This window comes from Neofelis nebulosa, chromosome 10 (genome assembly GCF_028018385.1).
Source record: "Neofelis nebulosa isolate mNeoNeb1 chromosome 10, mNeoNeb1.pri, whole genome shotgun sequence".
NCBI lineage: Eukaryota > Metazoa > Chordata > Mammalia > Carnivora > Felidae > Neofelis > Neofelis nebulosa.
Genome location: NC_080791.1, coordinates 58,529,625 through 58,551,422, shown reverse-complemented (window position 1 = coordinate 58,551,422; position 21,798 = coordinate 58,529,625). Strand labels below are relative to the sequence as shown.

The 21,798-nt window shown below is 53.1% G+C and overlaps 1 protein-coding gene across 2 annotated transcripts in view; it reads left to right on the top strand.

Annotated features, from left to right (window-relative positions):
* ARHGEF17 (Rho guanine nucleotide exchange factor 17) overlaps positions 1 to 21,798 on the top strand; it is a 58,870-nt gene that overhangs the window by 29,547 nt on the left and 7,525 nt on the right. For both annotated transcript variants that reach the window (XM_058687842.1, XM_058687841.1), the window contains exons 2-10: positions 9,522 to 9,599; positions 15,193 to 15,375; positions 17,860 to 17,976; positions 18,204 to 18,296; positions 18,519 to 18,695; positions 19,027 to 19,077; positions 19,329 to 19,438; positions 19,544 to 19,629; positions 21,339 to 21,457. In XM_058687842.1, coding sequence (XP_058543825.1) covers positions 9,522 to 9,599; positions 15,193 to 15,375; positions 17,860 to 17,976; positions 18,204 to 18,296; positions 18,519 to 18,695; positions 19,027 to 19,077; positions 19,329 to 19,438; positions 19,544 to 19,629; positions 21,339 to 21,457 — 1,014 coding nt within the window. The remainder of the gene's footprint in view (positions 1 to 9,521; positions 9,600 to 15,192; positions 15,376 to 17,859; positions 17,977 to 18,203; positions 18,297 to 18,518; positions 18,696 to 19,026; positions 19,078 to 19,328; positions 19,439 to 19,543; positions 19,630 to 21,338; positions 21,458 to 21,798) is intronic.

Genomic DNA, 21,798 nt, shown 5'->3' with positions numbered 1-21,798 from the left:
GACCTGAGGAGGGCAGCACCATCAGTGAAATGAATAGCCCACTAGGTTGGGAACGTTCAGTTCCCATAACGGTGGACATTGATGGGGTCAGGAAGGGCAGACAGTCCATCTGGGCAATTAGCCAGGGCTTGGTTCCCAGAGAAGAGCATCCTCCTTGATTCCAGCATTGCCTGTTGACGGCATTTTGTTTTCCACCCAAACCATTCTGCGTCAGGAGAACCTGTTTATGTAATCATCTCGGTACAAATGAGGCTGGAGAAAGGTAATGCAGACTAGTGCACCAGGAAGGTGGGGGAGGCCAAGCTGAGTGCACAAGGCTAAGGGGAGGTGGAGAGGGGCTCTCCTCACAGGGGAGGGGGTGGTTTTAAGAGCATGGGCCCTGGAGACAGTCACCTCAGATGCACCCCTTATCAGTCAGGTGACCACTCTGAGCCTCAGTTTCCTCGTTTGTAAAATAGAGGAGAAACAATAACAGCCTTTGATGTAGGGCTCCTGTGGAGATTAAAGGAGCCAGGGCTTGGAAAGCAATAATGGGGTGCTTGACACCTGAAAAGTGTTCAAACAGCATTAGTGATGGTGAGGATTCTAAGATTATGGTGTTCCCAATCTGGTTTGGGCAGCTCTGGGGTCCAGACCCTCTGTGGCAAGTACTCATACAGAGCTGTGCAGATATGAAAGGCTGGAGACCCCTCCCCACCCCACAGGAGCCTGATGAGACCCACTGCCCCAGAACCTGCCTTGCATTTGTCATTCCTTTTTCAATTCCTATCTTCCCACTTAGACTGTGGTACCCAGCAGGGCATAGACCTCTTTTCTTATCTTTAAATCCCCAGCATAGGAGTGTCTGGATGGTTCAGTTGGTTAAGCATCTGACCTCGGCTCAGGTCATGATCTCATGGTTCATGAGTTTGAGCCCTGCATTGGACTCTGAGCTGACCGTGCAGATCCTGCTTAGGATTCGTAGATTCTGTCTCCCTCTGTTTCTGCCCCACCCCCCACTCATGCTTTCTCTCTCTCTCTCTCTCTCTCAAAATAAATAAATAAACTTGAAAAAATTAAATCCCCAGCGTAGTGCTTGGTACCTGGTAGGTACTCAATAAATACTTGTTGAACTAATCAACAAATGAATAAAATTAAAACTCAGTTAATTACCCATCTATTGAACCGTGTGTCCGTGTAGCCATTTGTGTGTTCATTTGTTACTGATTCATCATTCTATTCACCCCTCCACTTAGTTATTCACCTATGATCATCCTATTCATTTAGTCAGCCATTACTTATTACCCATCCATTTGTCCATCCATGTGTCCTTTCTCATGACTGGGCCCCAGTTGGTCCAGCACTAGCTGCAGGAGGACCAAGTGGCCCCAAGTGGGCAAGAAGTCTTGTAGGAGGTCTTGGTGGAGCCCACAGTGGGAGATGTGTCTGGAAGCAGGTAAACAAGGTATTGGATTTCTTTTAGAGATGGGGCAATATCAGCTTCCTGGGGGGAGGTAGGGAGGGTTAGGTGTTCCCCAGGACTAGCAGAAGGGTGGTCCCACCCAACTGGGGTGCCCAACCTGCTTATCCTAGTGGGGTTGTGGTCTTGTGGAGCAGAGCCCTTTTGTCCCCTCTCACCTTCCCTTGACTAAGGAGGATAGGAGCTGTTTGGTGGGAGGAGGGTGGTATATGTGTTGTGGTGGGGTGTGCGGTATGCAGTATGGAGAGGAGGGCCCTTACCAACCACCTCATATACTTATAAAAACTATTCTGAGCCAGACCCACTCCAAACAACCATAGATACCCAAAAGGAAAAGAGACATCAGTACCTAAAAGGGGAGTTTAGTGGAACAATAACAGAACCAGACCTGCTCAGGGGTGTTCTGGACATACATGGTGCCCCCAGCCCCCTTCCCAGCTGACCTCACTCTGAGGGGCTCCAATGCCCATGCCTTTGTGGGGGTGATGCCTGGAAACTCTGATTCAGCAGCTATATGTTCCTGTTCCTTCTCTCAGCTTCCTTTCCCCACCCCACTAGCTCCCCTGTTGCCATGGCAACAGGCTTGGATGTAATTAGCCATCTTAATGAAGCTGCAGCACACAGTGCCTTAGCATCAAGCCCAGCCCCCTTCTCCAGGGCAGCGGCCTCCTGAACTCTGCCATCTGGGCACCCACATGCCTCTGGATTTCTTGACCTCCAAATGTTGTTCAAACCCTGCCTCTTCCAGGAAGCCCTCCTTGAATACCCCCTACCCTCCAGGCAGAGGTGACTCCCTCTGCTGAGCCCTATGTATTGTCTGGGAGCTCCTGGATGCCAGCCAGAGTGGATTCATCTGTGCAGGGCCTGGTCCTACTGAAGTAAGGAATGGATGCACCTTACTAACAAGCTATGCACTGCCTCCCAAAAACTCAGAGGAAATGAGGCCCCAGATCATTTAGCTGGAGAGAGGGTCAGATGGAGGAGGAGGTGCTCTGAGAGAAAGCCAGCTGTGGGTTAACTAGCCAGAGTGATCAAGCAATGGGCCAGAGATGGGCCCTCAAACCACAGTCCTCCTCCTAGTGTGGGATTATCTTTGGGACCTGGCTGTTTAGATGTGTCCACGGGGTGTGTCCATCCTCTGTGCTCACATCATCACTCAGTCAACTGGTCTGGCTGTTCCAAACCCTCCCCCCATGTGCCCAGCCCTGAGAGGAGGAGAACTGTAAGCCCCACCCCCAGGGAAGTCCATAATCCATCCCATTGGGAGGGTAAGAAGCAGATGGACTCACTGGAATTCTTGGTTCAAACTAGAGGCAGAGGAGGGCTTGGGGCCCTCCTGGAGGACCCTTGTTCCGCCTACCAGGGGCAGAAGGGGCTCGGCCAGGACATGTGCCCTGAGAGGGGATGTGGTGGCCAGGCAGGCTCTAGGCCTTGAAGGCTCTGTGCTGCCAGTGCACAGATTGCTGGGCCCCATACAGAGTTTCAGGTCAGGTCAATAGGGTAGTTTGCGGGGGGGAGTTGAGAATATGCATTTCTAACACATTTCCTGGAGGTACACAGGGCCTGCACTTTGAGAGCCATTGCCATAGAGGGACCAGCAAGGGAGTTGGTGCAGAGCACACCCTCATGCTTTCATTCATTCTTTCATTCAACAAACTGGCTTAGGGGTTACTCTGGGCCAGGCCCTCATGGGACACAGGAGAGACAGATGGGTTCACCAATTGTTTAGGCAGCACAAACTTAGCAAGCACTTCTCATGTGTCAGGCTCTGCCCCCTAATGTAGCCTCACTGCTCTGGGAGCCCTTGCCAGGTGGGGGTCACACCTGTTTTCTCTTTCTACTCTCTTGGAATTCTCTGTTCTTGTTTTCATCGTTGACTTCTTTGGGCTTGTCTGTTGAGGAGTTAAAATTTTAGTTTTGGACATTTTGGACTCCCTGAGAGGGCCAGTGCTGCTGGGTCCATGTCCTGCCCTCTCAGGAGAGGATGAGAAATAATACCCTTGGACGGGGCTGTAGGATGTGGGCTCACCTGGTTGAGGGCTAAACAGGGGAAGGTGGCAGGGGAGCCAAGCAGCATAGGAGGCTGCAAGGGCCAGCAAGAGGGGTTGATCCTGTGCCATGGGACTGCCAGGGGAGGTTCGTGAGCAGGGATTGCAAGGTTTGCCTCCCTGTGATGACTGCTTAGTGTATTAGCCAACATCTATGTGCAGAACGCTGTGGTTCACAAAAGGGACATGGACCCCCGCCCTCAGGGAACCTACAGTCTCCTGGGAGGAGATGGTCATCAATCTAGCAATTTCTCAAATGTGTAATTACAAACTGTGATACCTGGTTAAGAAAAACTGAGAATCTTTGAGAGCACAGAGCAGGTGTACCTGGCCTAATCTGAGGATCAGGGAGGGCTTCCCTGAGGAGGTAACATTTACACTAAGATTAATCTTAAAGGAAAAGCAAAAACACTCCTAGAAGAGGGAAAAGGTGTCCGCCAAGGCCCTGAGGCAGGAGAGAGCCTGGTCTGTTTCTAGGAGATAAAACAGAAATGGTTGGGGGCACCTGGGTGGCTCAGTCAGTTGAGTGTCCCATTTTGGCTCAGGTCATGATCTCTCGGTCCATAGGTTCAAGCCCCGCATCAGGCTCTGTGCTGCTAACAGCTAGGAGCCTGTAGCCTGCTTTGGATTCTGTGTCTCCCTCTCTCTCTGCCCCCCCACCCCCACCCCACTCGTGCGTGCGTGCTCTCTCTCTCTCTCTCTCTCTCAAAAATAAATAATAAACATTAAAAAAAATGGTTGGGGCATATCAAACAAGGCGAGAGAGGGATAGAGGGAACTGCCTTGGGCAATAGGGTCAGAAGATCTCCACTGTGCAGGAAACCCAAGGGAAAGCAGGTTTGGGGGAGGGCATCAGGAGTTTGTTGAGTGTGGGAGACCTCATACACTAAAGGAGTATAAGGTCAGCAGAGCTGAGGCACAGCAGACGGATCCCCAGTCAGCTGCAGGGTGCATGAGAGCCCCTTGGTAGGAGGTGGCAGCTAGTATGAAACAAAGCTCACCCTGCCCCCTCTCCTGATTAAGTGGTTCTGGGATGGGTTCTGACATCACCTTCAATTTGAGGAACAGATCCTGGGGATCATGCTTGGAAACATTCTGAAGCATCATCTAGCGATGTGGTGGGGGTTGTAAATGCCCGAACCCCTCCTCATGATGGGGGGTGCGGTGAAGGGGGATAGGACTGGAATTCTCTGAGACTGTCTCAAATACAGGATTCAGGTCAACTGGGTGGGGTGGGAGTAGGCAGGACTCAGTGTCGTCTCTTTCCTTTATGAGGCCCTTAATGCTTTGCCCCTGGATGGGAGAACAATGTCAGTTTCCAGAGATGCGCATCCCTAAGTATGTGTGCCTGTTTGTGCTGGATTATAGTTGTGTGAAGACAGAAGCGTGTGCCACTGTGCAGCACTGGGTCGGGTTCATGTGTGTCAGGGTCTGTATGGGACTACGTTGATGTGTGTGCCCTTGGCCTTCACCCAAACATGTATACACATCAAAGCGGGAAGGCAAGTTTCTATGTACATGGGCTTCTTCTGTGTAGATCCGTGCATGCCCCTGTGTGTGCCTGCGTGGGTACAGGTGTGGACAAAACGTGCATGTCTCAGTGTACTTGCCTTTGTTGACTGGTGTGCGCCGACTTACGTCCTCAGAGGGGGATGGGTCCGCAAAGGGAGGCCGCTGCGTGGGGGAGCGGCGGGGACGAGGTCGGGCCGCCCGCTGCGTGCTGGGGGAGACTGGGCGGCTCTGAGAGGGTGGGCGGAGCAGGGTGGGCGAGGGCGGGGACTCCCCTCCGCTCCCCTCCCCCGCGCCAGCGGCGCCAAGCGCGCCTGGCTCGCTGGGCGCACTCGCTGAGCCGAGGAGGCAACAGCGCCGCCGCCCGAGTTTTCGCTATCAGATCTACGCTGGAACTGACACCGCAATAGCCGCTGCGGCGGGGCTGAGCCCCTGGAGGGAGTGACGGTGGGAGAGAGGGGGCCCGTCGTCCCCCGCCGCCCCGGCATCTCCGCCCTGGCGGCGGCCCGGCCGCATGCTTCAGATGGTGAAGACCCTGGCCCAGTTCACCATCGCGCTGGAAGATATGCGCGATCTGGGCCCGGCCACCGCCTCCGGGGAGCCCGCCAGGAGCAGCGGTGCTGACGCTGAGGAGCCTGGGGAGGCCCAGGTAGGGGGAGGGGAAGAGACAGCCAGGGACCTGGGTCAAAACCTAGAACTCAGCGGATCTGGGCCTGAGGGAGACATGGGTCCTACTGAGAGCGCAGGACTGGGAACTCTGCAGGCACACCAGCTGCGTGGCCACTGGCCTGGGGGCTCAGAGACTAGTGATGGGGGCAGGGAGATTGAAGGTATGAGGAGCCATGGCAGGGGTGGTGTGGCTGGCAGGGCGCTGAGGTTTGGTGCCACCAGAATGCAAGCTTGGAATGGCAGAAGGGCTGGTAAACTCAACTGGGGTGAGAGGCCTGTACCCTGAGATCCAGCCTCAGCAAGGCCTAGTGGTACTTAGTGCCTGATATGGATCAGCCTGTAGACAGAGACTGTCTCCAGAGGTATCCTGGGTTCACAGGCTCAGGAAGGGAAGGTTTTACCAGCCTCTTTCCTGCAGGCCTGTTGCAGTCCTCAGGTGTATATATGTGCTGGGGGGATGGGAAGTTGAGGGTAGACAATTTTGCTCCCAGCCCCCCCCCCCCACCCTTGCCATTCTCTCTCTGCCACTGGACCTGCTGGGCCTTGGAGGTGTCATGCTGTGGTGTCCCCATTCCTGGCTCAGTGCTCTTCTCCTCCAGGGGACGGGGAGGGAGAGGCTTCCAGGGGCTTTTTCCATGCCTTTGTGTGTTTCTCTGGGCCTGGATTCTGATTATCCTGCTCTTCTGAGCTCCAGTGGGGGCTATGGTTCTGTTCCAACCCCCCCCCCCCCCCCCCCCCCGCTCCCTGTGCTGTGGTGTGTGTGTTTCTCCCCACCACCTCACATCTCTGGGCTGAAGGCCCTGGTTCTCGGCTAGGTGGCTTGGCTGCATTTCTTTTTCATCTCTTTGCGGAGTGTCTGGCCTTTACAGCTTCTTCTGTGTACATGTGTCTCTGTCTTCATGCTGTGTATATAGGGTTTTAAGCTTTGGGTCAGCATGTCCCAATCTTACTGGTAGGAGAGGCCCCCCCCCCCTCCCCGTCTTCCTGCTGTATCCCTTTACCCCACCCCCCCATCCTCCCTCCCACTTCAGTGCTCCATATAGTGAAGGTCTAGGGATGGAGCTGTTGAGGGGTGACGGGCTCTGGGGGAGGCTAGGCCTACAGGGCTGTCCCGCCCAGAACAGGTGGGCCCGCTGATCTGGTTGACAGCTGCATTGCCTGTCTCTTGCTTCCCCTGGCTCCCCCACCCCCACATACACTCACACCCGTGTCTGGGCACGTGCAGAAGGGCACTCCATGCAGTGACAGAGAGCTGGCCTTATTTTCTATGCCTCTACCTGACAGCTGAGTGACAAGCCACTGTGCTTTCAAGCAGGGAGGAGGCTGGGAAGGGCGGGTGTTGCAGCGTCAGCCTCCCTGTGTGAGTTACCCCAGCCCTCTGGGCCCATCAGGCCCAGCACCAACCCTGCCTCCCTCAGGAGGCCTCGCTGCCCATGACCCTCACCACTGGGCATAGCAGGGCCAGGTCCAGGGAACCTGAGCGGGGAGGGTGACTGTGCGGCCCAGGGCCGAGCCTGGTCTGGTTCTACTCTAAGGGAACTCCCTGTCCAGCCGGGAATTGAAGACCCAGTGTATGTGGAGAGAGCTACCCTGCTTCCCAGCTCTTTGCTTTCACAGTACTGGGAAGGAGGCTTTATTCCTTCCATTTCATAGAGGAGAATGTGAAAACCCAAGGCAGTTAGATGGCCCAAGGTCACACAGCTAGTAAGGTATGGCTGGGACCTTGTGGCCCATGGCTAGCCAGTCAGTCTGGGTGAGAACTCTGGGTGCTTGGGCCCTCAGACTGAGCTTGAGATGGCTAAAGAGACTTGGGTCCTCACTCTGTCGGTCAGTGGCTGTGTGACTTTGGGCAAGTCCAGTCACCTCTCTGACTTGACTTCCTCACTTGCAAAGTAGAGATGATGACACCTATGATGCAGAGCTGTGAGTGTGAGGTGGAAATGAGGTCATATCTGTGAAATGCTGAGATGGCCCTGAGGGACAATGGGAAGATTGGGCATCTGGGCTTTTTCTTGGAGGGCCCTTCTGGTCCTTGATGCTCTCCCAAACTCTCCATCCTAAGGTGAGCCCAGCTGGTCTTCCCTCCCACTGGAAGCTGCCCAGGTGTTCTAAACGCCTTCAAATCACTGAGGCTAGATGATCTGAGCGCTGGAGGCTCTACGGCAGGGCCCAGTGTCTTCTCACCAAACAGAGTCTGCAGCTGGTGGGAATGGAGCAGAGCCAGTCTCCTCCCCTCCCTCAATGGAGAGTCATTCACACCTCCCAACCCTAAGTTCCTAGCACTGGGGTCTACTTTTCTGAGTGTCTTATTGTTGACAGGTTTGGGGAAAGACCTGACCCCAAGTCCCTGGGTCAAAGGGAGAGAGTCAGAGGGAGGAGAGGCATACCATGAGCAGAGGGGTGAGCACGGGCTGGATCAGGCAAGCCGAACAGGCCTTGGGCTTGGGTCTACTCAGCAAACATAGACCCTGTGCAGAGCAGTGACCAGGGCAGCTCCACTGGTTGAGTCCCTACCACGAGAGGCTCCAGGGATGGGGAGTGGAGGGATACCACAGACATGGACACCTAACCTTCCATTGCCACATGCAAAGAATATACACTCAAACCCAGCAAGCCTTGATGGCTGGAGACTGAGACAGGGTCCAGACAGATGTCCTGGCTAAGTTGAGCTAAGGCTTGGGGGAAACGTGGGGAGGGAAGAATAAGCCCCAGAGATCTGGGGCCCAGAGGAGGCCTTGCTCAGAACCACTCCAGGGACTCAGAGGTGACCTGGAGTGGAATCCCTCACCAGGAAGGGAAGCTGTTGGAGCTGGTACCATCTGGGAAGGCTTCCTGGAGGAGTGGGCCAGAGGTATAGGAACTGGTGGCAAGGGGCCACTGGTAAGCTGGGTCTCAGGGAATTGAACACAGAGAAAGCATCCTGTGTCTGGCTTCTAGCAAAGCCTTCCCATTGAATAGGGACTGCCCTGTCAGGGATGCACACCTGGAGGTGTGGGTGCAGATTCTGGGCAACCCCTTAGGGACTCTACTGTAGATCATCAGATTCTTGGATGGAGGCATTAGTTTCTGGGGCTCCTTTTCCCCATCCTTAAAATGGGAAGAAGAATAACATCTATCTACCTCACAGGGTGGTCAGAAGGATGAAATAATGTATAATGCTTAGAGCAGTGCTTGGTGTGGAGTAGAGCTCAGTTAACCTTTTTTTTACGAAGAGACCTGGGATCTAGCCTTGTCTGAGAGTGGGTGAACCCTACCCCCACCTGGCTGTGTGACCTTTGGCACCGACTTCACCTTTCTGAGCCATCTTTTCTTCATCTGTGGCAGGAGGTCACAGTTTCCATGCTCAGGGATGGTTTGAAGCCCAACCTAGTAGGGTCTGACCCCACAGCACGGATCCTGAAGGTGGGGTTTTCAGAGTTGGCAGCTGGAGTGGGGGGTAGGCTGGAGGCATCTTCCTTTGCAAATGTGAGAGTTATTGATTGTTTTGGGTCCCTTCCAGGAGCCCAGTAGAAAACCATGAAGTAAACAGTAGATAACCAGGTCTGCCAACAGTCATGGGGGTGGTGGTGAAGGATTGAGGGGCATACTCTGGAAAGGAAGGAGTTTGAGATGCAGGTTAGAGGGCCCTCCCTGCACAGGGAGCGTCTGAGCAAAGACCTGACTGAGTGGAGGTCTACGGTGCTTTGGGGTAACAGCCAACAGTCCTGGATGGTGGGAAGGCAGGCCTTGAAGGCCAGGGAGAGGATGTGGATAGGTTCTCTGGGTCTACGTGACTGCAGGTGGCGGGGTCTGAGGGGAACAAGGCACTGCTCACCCTCTGTTTTCTGTCCCCCAAGGACATGCGGAAGCACGTGACCATGACCCTGCTGGACACAGAGCAGTCATACGTGGAGTCGCTGCGAACCCTGATGCAGGTGAGGCTTGAGGCTGGTCCAGGCCCCTGAGAGTGGCCATTCTGAGTCTAGGAGGCTGTCAAACATATGGAAACAAACCCACTTTGTGGACAGGGGATGGAGGCTAGAGAAGAGAGGAATGACCCTGGGACACATCACCCTTCCATGGAGAACCCCTCTCATGTGACTGCCTCAGAGGAGGAAGCCCCCCTTCCAGGGCAGGAGAGATCTTAGAGGGGTCTTAATGAGACTAGACCAGGCCACCCCAGGGCAGGTGCTCCCTCCTTTTACTGTTCTGCCACCTACCTCTGGCAGCCCTGGTGCCTGAGCTTAGATCTGTGACCCACCCCCAGTGTACCTCCTTCCATTTTGTTCATTGATTGGGAAAATATTTGTTGAATGGAATAAAATGTTGAGCACCTGCTGTGTGCCAGGTCCTGTTCCAGGTGTAGGCAGCACAGGGGCGAATAAGAGAGACAAGCCACTGCCACAGGAGCTCATAGTCCTGTCGGGGACATAGCTGAGTATATGGTCACTGTGAAAGCATTGAGAGGGCACCTGTGAGGCATGGGGTCAGGGAATTTTCCCTGGAGGAGGTGCTAGCTTCTTCCTGACCTGTCTTCTCAGCAGCAGGAACAGCTTGTGCAGAGTTGAGTAGGAGAGGCCTGCACTTTTGGAGGTCCATGTGGCTGGCACAGAGCACAGAGGGTTGGTCCTATGGTGATGCCGGGGGAGCCAGCAGGGGCCACATGGTAAGGACCTTGCATACCAGGAAGAAGGTTTGGGCTCTACCAGGGGCCCTGGAGAATCAGTGAAGGGCTTTGAGCAGGGGCGGCATATAGCCTGACTCATACTTTACAACATCTTTCTGACTCCTAGGAAGGTGGGCAGTGGAAGAGGAGGCCAAGGCCACTGAAGGTGGGTGGGGGAGGAGAGGCCAGGACCCAGGCAGAGGCAACAGAGAGGGAGAGTTGGGGACAGACATTCAGGAAGTGGAGTGGTCAGGCCAGGCATGGTAAGTGGTTGGTTGTGAGGGGCAAGGTGGGGAAGCCCAGGATGAGACCTGGGCTCCCGGTCTGGGTGACTGAAACACTATAGGAACTCCACCTGTGAAAGGTGGGGCAAGATGGCAAGTTCAGGTTCAGATGTGGGAAGGCCCTGGAGCCAGGATGCATATGAGGGTCTGAGGCCCAGGACAGAGAACCTGGATCTGAGCTGAAGTATGGTAGGCATTGTTGAGGACAAATTTACTCAAGCCACCTAAGTAGAGTGAGAGCAAAGGGTCGAAGGTAGAGCCCTGGAAACATCCAGAGTGTTCATTCATTTACTCCACAAATCTGCAACAAGCACCTTCCGGGTGCAGGTAGTGTTCTCTGTGAGGGTTCGGCAGTGAGCATGAGTGATCAGGTCCTGTCTCATGGACTGACAAACCATACGTGAGGACAAATGAGGGTGCAAAAACGCATGGAAAGTGTGTCTGGAAAAACTGAATATTGTTCATCCAGAAAGAAATTTTGACACACACCACAATCTGGATGAACCTTTGGGACATTATGCTAAATGAAATAAACCAGTCACTAAAGGGCAAAAACTGTATGATTCCACTTACATGAGGGACCTAGAGTAGTCAAATTCATAGAGAGAGAAACATAGAACAGTGGTTGCCAGGAGCTGGGAGAGAGGAAGTGGGGAGTTCATGTTTAATGGGTATATCGTTGTGGTTGGGGAAGAGTAGAAAGTTCTGGAGATGGATGGTGATGATGCTTCCACAACCACATGAATGTATTTAATGTGAGTATACCAAGCGTATATTTAAAAATGATTAAAATGGCAAATTTTATGATGTACGTTTCGCCACACAAAAAATACATTGCTTTTATATGTTAAAAAAAAAAGTGCACAGAAAGATGAGAACACAGAATGGGGGCCTGCCCTGGTGTCAGAGGCCAGGGAGGGCTTCTCTGAGGTTGGGGTATTTAGCTGAGACCTGAAGGTAGTTAAGAGCTAAGTAGGGGGAGAGCCCAGAGGGAATCTTTCTGGCAGAGGGTACAGCAGGAACAAAGGTCAGGGGGCTGGAAGAAATCCAGAGCGGTTAGCGGTGGACAGGTGGTCACTGTGGCTGCTGCAGAAGAGCTGGGCTTTACTGTAAGCACATGGAAGTCACAGAAGGGACACAACCAGAATGCTATCTTTAAGAAGAGGTTGCCCCTGGCTGCCAGGCAGCCATAGTCACGCAGGAGTCTGGCAGGGGGTGGGGTCCTTTGTTGTCCTTTAGGTAGGAGCTAAAGGCATTGGGGTCAAGCAGTCCAGAGTTTGAGTCACTTGCTTCCCTGCTGGGTGATGCTAGCCTAATCACTCGCTTCTCTGAGCCTTGGTGTTTTTGTGTACAAAACGTGACTAATCATACCCACGTCCCGTGCAAAGATTAAAAGGTAATGAGGCTGCTCATGCCTTGTTCACAGACAGGAAGCCGACAGGGCTTGGGTATGCCTCTCTGCCTTCAAATCTCCTGGCCGTGCACGGAGGCTTGCGGAACCTGCGGGTGGAAGAGCCAAGGGAGGGTAGTTCTGAGGAGGCCAAATTGAGAGTGTTCATGGCCAGGGATGGAGATGGTCAGGAGAGTGTCAGCTGAACCCAAGGACTGTCACTCAAGGCAGCCTTGGTGTGTCGGAAGGAAGGACTGAGGTCCAAGCCAGGCCACCAGTGTTCAGACCTGGCACTACCTCTTACCCGGCCATGTGACCTGGAGCAGGTTACATAACCAGTCTCTGCTTCAGCTTCCTTGTCTGCAGAATGGGAATAATAATAGTACCTACCTTGAGTGCAGATTACAAGAAAGATGCGTGTATAATTTAGCATACTGCCTGGCAAATCTGTGTGTGTACGTGTGAGTGTGTGTGTATAAAATCACATTTAATCCTTGCATTAACGTTGTGAGGTAGATATCATAACTCCCTCTTCACAGGAGGAAATGAAGGCTCAGAGAGGTTAAGAAACCTGCCCAGGGTCATCCGTCTCTTAAGTGGTATTCTAGTCCATTTGGGCTGCTAGAACAAGAATTCCGTAGACTGAGTGGCTTAAACAAATACAGATTCAGTTTTCAAAGTTTTGGAGGCTAGGAAGTCCAAGATCAAGGTGCTTGCAGATTTGGTGTCTGGTGAGGACCTGCTTCTTGGTTCATAGTCATAGATGGCCATCTTTTCACTGTGTCCTCCATGGTGAAAGGGCCAAAGGAGCTCTCTGGGGCCTCTTTTATAAGGGCACAAATACCATTCATGAGGGCTCCACCCACATGACCTACTCACCTCCCAAAGACCCCACCTCCAAATACCAGCACGTTGGGGATTAGCTTTGAGCCTAAGGATTTCTGTGGGACACCAACAAGTAGTGATATTAAGAGCTGACATGTATTGAGTGCTTAATATGTGCACTTTACATAACTTAAATCATATAAATCTCATTATAACCCTCATTTTACAGAGGATGAACTTGAGACACAGAGAAGTATAGTAATTGTTCAAGGTCAGAGAGCCAGGAAGTGCCATAGCCTGGGTTGAATCCCTGACACCCTGACTGTAGGGCGCTTCCTCTCACCAGCTAGTCTGCACTGCCTGAGCATAGGTGGTATTCAATTCAAACTGAGATTGGACTCCACAGCCCTAGTGTTCTCTCGCAGTGACCACTGCCCCCCAAATTGATTGGTATTGTTCCTGCAGGTCAGGAGCCTCTTTTTTTTTTTCTTTTCTTTTCTCTTTTGTAATTGAAGTATAGTTGACACACTGTGTGACATTAGTTTCGGGTATAGGCCAGGAGTTTAAAATGAAGGAGTTAAACACCAAGGGTAATAGCCAGAAGGAGATGGGATTTGAACCCAAGTCTTAAGATTAAATCTTTCTTCAGTGTCACCCTCACCCTTTGAGTCTTTCTTTAACCCCCAAATTCCCAGCTAACCCCACTTTCCCTGACCCAGCCCCCTTCTCCCAGCACTCCTGCCCCTGTCTTGTTTCCCTCACAATACTTACTGACTTCTGACATCCTGTGTAATAATTTTGTTATTTATGGTGCTTATTTTCTGCCTCCCTCCACTGAAGTGTTAGCTCCACAAGCACAGGGACTTTTGTCTGCCCTCAGGGCTGTCTGGTGCTTAGAAGTCCGGACACTCAGTAGTTACTCAGCAAGTACGTGATGAGTGGGTGCAGGTGTTGGCTCCTAGGAACATCGGTATCAGTTTATTCTTTCCTCCCACCGTGTGCCTGCTTCTGTGTGGGGCACTAGGATCCGGACATGAGTGGCTTAGCTCCTCTCCTTGTGGGGCAACAGCCCCTGCCACAGAGAAGGCCCTGGCTCAGACTGGCCTAGGAGCTGTAAGAGGGAGGAAGCCTGCCTGCCTCCTCACCATCACCTCCTGACCTTTTAAGAATGCCCAACCAGGGGGCACCTGGGTGGCTCAGTCAGTTAGGTGGCCGACTTCAGCTCAGGTCATGATCTCGTGGTGTGTGGGTTCGAGCCCCACGTCGGGCTCTGTGCTGACAGCTCGGAGCCTGGAGCCTGCTTCAGATTCTGTGTCTCCCTCTCTCTCTGCCCCTCCCCTGCTCATGCTCTCTCTCTGTCTCTCAATAATAAATAAATGTTAAAAAATAAAAAGAAAAAAAAAAAAGAATGCCCAGCCAGACTAGAGGATTCTGTTGAGCTTTAGTTTTTCAGGGCTGTTTTATAAAACAAGCCAATTTTTTAATGTTTAATATAAATTTTACTGCAACATTGCATTACTTCTTCAAGCATCCTCAGTTTTTTGGTTTGTAGTGATAGTTTGGGCCAGTAGAGGGCGATCTCTCCATGAGCACGCCTGCTGCTAAGCAGGGCTGTGCATTCTCAGGAAATACCACTGATTTGAGGTGAAAAATAGTTTTAATCAGACTGACTGGTAGATCTGAAAACTGTGAGAACGTGCTCAGGTAGTGGCACTAAAGGCCTCCCATGCCCCTCCTTGCTTCATTTTCCCGGCAGCACTTCTCGTTTTTGACTTTCTACATGTAATTGATTCTAAGATGCATTCTTCACCTTTTAACATCTCTGAAATCCAAGTTCATCCTATAATAGATGGCATATAATAATTGGCAGAAATTCCTTAAAGAGTTTATGAAATGTGGTTTATTTTTGTTTATTTCTTTTATTTGTGTGTTTGATCTGACTAGATTGTAAGCTCTGTTAGGGCAGGGAATTTGGTCTTCCTTGTTCACTGCTGTCTCCCAGTTCTTAGAACGGTGCCTGGCACATAGTGAGCGCTCAATAAAATATTTGCTGAGTTGGTGTGGGGGGGTCTCCCAGGAGCCCAGTCTTCTTGCTTTCCTCACTCCAAGCTCTGTTTGTTCATGCATCCAGCTAACTTTCCTGAGCCTACTTACCCCCATCTTATGTCAGGCCCTGGGCTGCACAGTGAGGGGCATGGGGATAGGTCCTCCTGTCTCCCTCCTAGAGCTCTGAGTCTAATGAGGAAGATCCAGGAGGCATGGCCACTGAGTTACAGACCCAGGAGATTTCCTTTGCACCTGTACTGGTGGGTTGGGCTATCATCCCTCTGAGGGTACTTGTACTGACCCTGTGGGTCCCCCAGGGCTACATGCAGCCACTAAAGCAGCCAGAGAACTCCTTGCTGTGTGACCCGTCGCTGGTGGACGAGATCTTCGACCAGATCCCTGAGCTCCTGGAGCACCATGAGCAGTTCCTAGAGCAGGTGCGGCACTGTGTGCAGACCTGGCATGCCCAGCAGAAGGTGGGAGACCTGCTTGTCCAGTCGGTGAGTGGCCCTACTACCCATGCGGCAGTGCTCACAAGCTTGGGCCCCTCCTGGAAGGGGCTGCTGCTGCCATGGACCCCTCACCCACACCCACCTCATCTGGACACTGACCCTGATCCCAAATCCAACACCAGAACTTGAGCAGACACTGGCACTGACTGCAGCCTCTGGGTTGACCTGAATCTAGACACTGCCCAACCCCAGAGCTTGGCTGGACTCTGGCATGGACCCCAACCCCATCCAGATACTGATTCTGATCCCGGACCCAACTCTGGTTACAGCACCTGAATTGGTGCTGACACTGATTCGGACCTCCAGTGGATGCTGATATTGACCTCAACCCTTACTGTAACTAGCCCTTTTTTCCATCAGGCATTTTAATAGGAATAGCTAACTACTTGGCACCTAGGTGCTAGCCATTATTCTAAGTATGTTATAGGGGGCTCCTGGCTGGTTCAGTCGGTAGAGTATGGGACTCTCAATCTCAGGGTCATAAGTTTGAGCCCCACATTGGGCATAGAGCCTACTTAAAAATAAAAGTTTAAATATGTTATGTATATCCGTAAGTGTAGGAGAAAGGTGCAGTTATTCCCTCGAGTTCAAAGTTGACTCTGTGGCATAGATAAAAGTGACCAATCAAAGTCACAGTTAATAAGTGGTGGAGGGTTCAACTCCAGGAAATATGGCTCCAGCGTCCACACTCTACCCCACCCTGTGCTCCCTTTCACCACAAGCAGACTTCTGCCTGGGAGCTTTTCAGGATCCTACAATAGTGATTGGGACCTTAGAAAAAGTACTAGCTTCAAAATTCAAAAAGAACTGTAAAAGCAAAGCTGATGGGCGCACCCGGGTGGCTCAGTTGGTAAAGCGTCCAGCCCTAAATTTCGGCTCAGGTCATGATGTCACGGTTCTTCAGTTCGAATTCCAATGTAGGATTCTCTCTCTGCCCCCCCCCCCCCCGGCTTGCTCTCTCGCTCTCTCTCTCTCTCAAAATAAATAAATAAACTTAGGAAAAAGTAAAACTAATAAACATTTAATTCAATGTCTATAAAACCATAACATGCCATTTTCTTTAATTGTTAAATTCATTTATACGAACTTACATTTGAAAAAACTTAAGTTACATTTTGTTATTTTGCCAGAATTCCCAAGGATGCATGATGATGACTGATAAATCGTAGCCAAACACAAACTAAATGGTTATTCAGAGCAAAATAATTTCAAAAGCAAAATTGTAAAAATCCTTCCAAGAATTGTACTAACAAAAAAAATATATTACCTATTTTTATAAGATGTGGGTGTTTTTTCATGTATTTGTGATGATCTGGGTGGGCCTGTGCCTAAGAAGGTCTTAGAAGGTACCTGCTGACCTGACACTGATGTGGCAGGAACCTTGGCCCAGCAGTGATGGGACCCCAGTTGAGTGCTGACATCTCTAGGCTATCACTACCCTCAGTGTCACCAGGTTCCTCTGCTGTCTGGACTGTGATGCTGACCAGGGTCTGACTGGAGCAGAAGCCCTGGCCCCAGGGAAGGGTCAGCAGAGAATGCTCTGTGCCAGGATGGGGTAGGGGGTAGGGGATGGGGGCTGTCTTCCTCTCCAGGTTGCTTCAGCCTGTGCCCTGTAGTACACCCGGGGTTGGGGAGGAGGACAGTCAGCACCTCAGAGACACAGGGATTTGTAGGCCCAGAGGGGCCAGAAACAAATACCACCACAGGTCACCTAGTCCATCCATGGTGCAGCTGAGACAGGAACTGGGATGTCCCAACTCCTAGCCAGGGCTTCTGACCAAGAACTTTCACATTTAGCCCAGCTGTCATCTGGCCAGTGGGTATTAGCCACCAGCTGTGTGCCTGCCCTGAGCAGGGCTTTACTGGATGGAATGGGTGTACCTATCTCTTTGCAGAGAGGAGACTTGTCCTGGGAGATCAAGGGAGGCCAGAGGCCAGGTATAGTTCCAGGAAGAGCCCTAGTCAGGGCAGGGAGTGCTTCCTGGGGAGGCACAGTTGGAGCTTAACGCTGAGGGTGGGTGAGATTTGGGTGCAGGAAGGGCATTCTGGTGAAGGGAATTACATGAGCAAAGGCCAAGCAGGTGGAATGAGTCTGTGTCACTCAGAGGACAGTGAGCAAGGAGACCTGCCTGGCTGGACTTGGTGGGGTTGGAGACCAAGGATGGAAATGCCCAGTTGGAAATGGGAGAACCTGGTGTGGTGTCCTGGCAGGACACATCTAGGCATATGTACATCCATGACACGCAAACCATAGGTAATGCACACATGTGTGTGCAGGTATATGTACACACCTGACCAGTCGCACCTACAACATGTACACACGACGTAGGAGCAAATGCCCAAGCCCTTAGAGACCATATTATGTCTGGTTGGAGGGAAAGGATGTTGGCTTGTGAATCATTAGAAACCAGGACAGGGTGAGGTGGAATAAGAGATACCTTGAAGGTCCACAACCTGCCTCTTCACCCACAGTTCTCCAAAGACGTCCTGGTCAACATCTATTCTGCCTACATTGATAACTTTCTCAATGCAAAGGATGCCGTGCGTGTGGCCAAGGAGGCGAGGCCTGCCTTTCTCAAGTTCCTGGAGGTACTGTGGGCTAGCTCAGGGGGATGGACATGACCCTCCTCGTGGACTAGCTTTGGTGGGGGGATTGCCCAAGAGCTCCCAGCCTGGGCACCACAGCCTTAGTATGTGGGTCAGCCTTTGCTCTTGGGCTGGCCTGGAGGGGCTGGCTGGGGACCCATCCCTGGACATTCCCTTCTTTGCATGACATTCCTCACCTGGGTACCCATCCACCTTCTTTCTGGTTTCAGCAAAGCATGCGTGAGAACAAGGAGAAGCAGGCATTATCTGACCTCATGATCAAGCCTGTACAGCGGATCCCACGCTATGAGCTTCTGGTGAAGGTGAGCATAGGGTCCGTGGGCAGGGAGGCAAGGCCTGGAGGATGCAGGGGGCTCTGAGGCCCCCACTTGGTCGAGCCTGGCATCAGAGTCCCCAGGGGTTGGGTAGGAAAATAAGTCCTCTCTGGAATCCACCTATAGTCCCTCCGAGTCCAGCAGTCAGTGTGGGCCCCAGGGCCTGACAGGGGCAGCTAAGCAGGGGTCTGGTCCTCATTCCTACCCCAGGACCTCCTGAAGCACACACCTGAGGACCACCCAGACCACCCGCTCCTGCTGGATGCTCAGCGGAACATCAAACAGGTGGCTGAACGCATCAACAAGGGTGTGCGGAGTGCCGAGGAGGCAGAGCGACATGCCCGTGTGCTGCAGGAGATTGAGGCTCACATTGAGGGCATGGAGGATGTGAGTGCCATCCCACTCCACCCATGCCTTTGTTCCCGTCCGTGGTCACTTGAGGTCATCATGGTCACGTCCACATCCACCGCAGTGTCTGCAGTGTGTTTGCATCCCTGTCTACCAGCGTCCCCCACACATCTTTGTCCAAATCCATGTCCTCTTCCATGCCGGTCTCAGGCCACGTGTCCTGTGGCCTGACAGCACAGCATCAGGAGGAGGGATGGGATGTGCTTCTATGGCCTGGCACATGGAGTGGGACCAAGGGGTCGCCAGGGTCTAGGAAGGAGATGGAATTAAGAATTGGCCTTCAAGATGCGTTGTCTCTCCTGCCCCACAGCTCCAAGCCCCTCTGCGGCGGTTCCTAAGGCAGGAGATGGTCATTGAAGTGGTAAGAAGTGGCCCGTTGTCTACCCACCTGTTCCCATCTCCCCACTTTGTTCGTACTCCTGCTCATACCTGCCGCCCATGGGCCTGCCTGCTCTTCCCCACAACAGGAGTCCCGGGTCGAGTCCCAACTCTGCCTCTGCCTCTGGGAATCAGGGGCAGAGCCCTCACCCCTCTGTGGGCCTGGCTGTCCCCTTGGGCACTGTGGGCAGGAGGGTGGGCCTCTGGGCCTGAGTCCTGCCTCGGGCCCCACAGAAGGCAGTTGGTGGCAAGAAGGACCGGTCCCTCTTCCTGTTCACGGACCTCATTGTCTGCACCACCTTAAAGCGGAAGTCAGGCTCCCTGCGGCGTAGCTCCATGAGCCTGTGAGTGGCTGGGGTGGGGCTGGGCTCTGGCATGGGGGGAGCAGTTGTCCCTCCCTGGGCCCCACTCCGCTGCCCAGGCCAGAGCACCCCATTGGCTCCCCACAGGTACACGGCAGCCAGCGTCATTGACACGGCCAGCAAGTACAAGCTGCTGTGGAAGCTGCCACTGGAAGATGCGGACATAATCAAAGGTGGGGCTGGCCCAGGCCTGCCCAGGACTTCTGGGTGTTGGGGTCCTCCTCTAAGAAGCCCTCCTGGAGGGTTTGAGCTGTGGCCAGGCTGGCTGCCTATCCATCTGCTTTTCTGCTTTGGGGCCTCACTTTCCCGTCCAGTACAAGGCGGGTTGCATGTAGGATGGGTTTGTCCCCCACAGAACCACACCAGACCCATCCGTGCAGATCACCTTTGACTGGGCAGGGACCTAACCTAGGCTGGAGCAGTGCAGAGGCCACAGACGTGCCCTCCACCAGCCACTGACGACCGCACAAGCATCCCCTTAGGTGATGACACACTGCTCTGGTCCAGCAGTTTCACTCCCAGGGAGCAGGGCCTCACTCAAGTCAGTCCAAGTACAAGGCTGGTTGGAAAGATCTGTGTTGTTTGGGGCAGAGGCTGTCAGGAGCTGAGGTGGTTTCAAAGAGCTGCTCCTCCTGCTGTGTGTACATGTGTGTCTGTGTCTCCATCTGTCTGTCTGCTCCAGGATCCACAAGTCCCCTTGAGGGGGATGGTTGGTCTGGAATGGTGGCGTGGGCACCTCTGGGCTGGCAGTCAGTTCAGGTCCAGGCTCTGCCCCTAGGCTCACCTGAGGTGGCCCCCGGGATGAACCCAGGCCTGCCTCATGTGGGCTCCTGTGTAGGGATACAAGCCGATTATCGGTCCCGTTTGTCTCTTCTCACTGGAACACAGGCCAGTTGATAAAATGACTAGGTTAGGTGTCTACTTCTGATTCAATCAAGTATGGCTAGAGAGAGGCATGGTCATATGGAAGAAAACACGGCTGTCCTGGCAATGAGGGTTATGGGGAGACAGTTTCCTTCAGAAGGAGTAGGAGAGGGGTGCCTGGGTTGCTCAGTTGGTTAAGTATTCGACCCTTAGTTTCGGCTCAGTTCATGATCTCGTGGTTTGTGAGACAGCCCCGTGTCAGGCTCCGTGCTGCCATTGTGGAGCCTGTTGGGATTCTCTTTCCCTCTCTCTCTCTGCTCCTTGTCCCCGCCCCCCCCCCCCCGCCCCTGCAAATAAACAAACTTAAAAAAAAAAAAAGGAGAAGGAGAAAACCCAAGCCTCAGCTTTTCTAAAACACTGCACTGCTGTCTACTCTGCCTATTTGTGGGTTACTGGTCCAGGGTGTACACCCCCAGCCAGGCAGTGCAGGGTGTGGGGATGCTGAGTTGGCCTGTGGGGCCTGCTACTTGGCCCTGGTCAGGTATGGGATAGGACTAGAGAAATCCAGGGCATCAGCTCATTTTCCCTTCTTTGTGGGGGAATTGAGTCCCTTGGTCAGCAGATTTGAGCGCCTGAGGCTCTGGCTGCCTGGCTGACTCCCCTGTGGAGGCTACACCACACCACCGTGGCTTCCCGTGTCAGCAGGAGCCTGCATAAGCTGCAGAGCCGCCTGCTGTTTATTCTTTGTGCTCTTCCAGGGAGTTCTCCAAGGGACCAGCACCCTTGTGCTGGACCAGCCAGCCAAGTGGCTCTGAATCAGGCCCACTTCCCTGTTCCTAGGGCTGCGGTTTCCCTGAGAGCTGCCTTTGTTCCTGGGGTCTTGGGGCTTACAAGCGCTCAGCTTGGCAGGCCACTCCCCATGCTGAACTGCAGACTATGAGGGAGGAGAAGAGTGTCTGTCCACGCCTGACCTTGTCTGCCTCTGCATCTGCTCATGGCCCTCCTCTATTCCCACCAGGGGCATCCCAAGCCACCAATCGGGAGAACATCCAGAAGGCTATCAGCCGCCTAGACGAGGACCTGACCACTCTGGGCCAGATGAGCAAGCTTTCTGAGAACCTTGGTTTCCCCCACCAGGTCTGTGCCCTCTGTCTGAGGCTGGGGGAATGGGGCAGCGGGGGTTGCCAGACCCTACTGAGGGAGAGAGAGCAGCCTTTTCATTTGCCTGAGGAAGAGGTCAGTCATCTTTGTCACTTATTGGAAGGGGGAAATACAGCCTCACCCCAGCTGAGGGAAGTGATGTGTTCTAGGCCTGAGGGTGGAGATACACCTCCGTCCCTAGCTGAGGGAGGAGAGAGGACCCATCATGTCTGTTGGGGGAGAATCCAGGCTACCTCCTCCAGGGGGGAAGACAGAGTCTCATTTTCTGTCTGAGGGGAGAGGCAGGTCCCCACTGGCATTCCCAGGGCAGAAGTAGG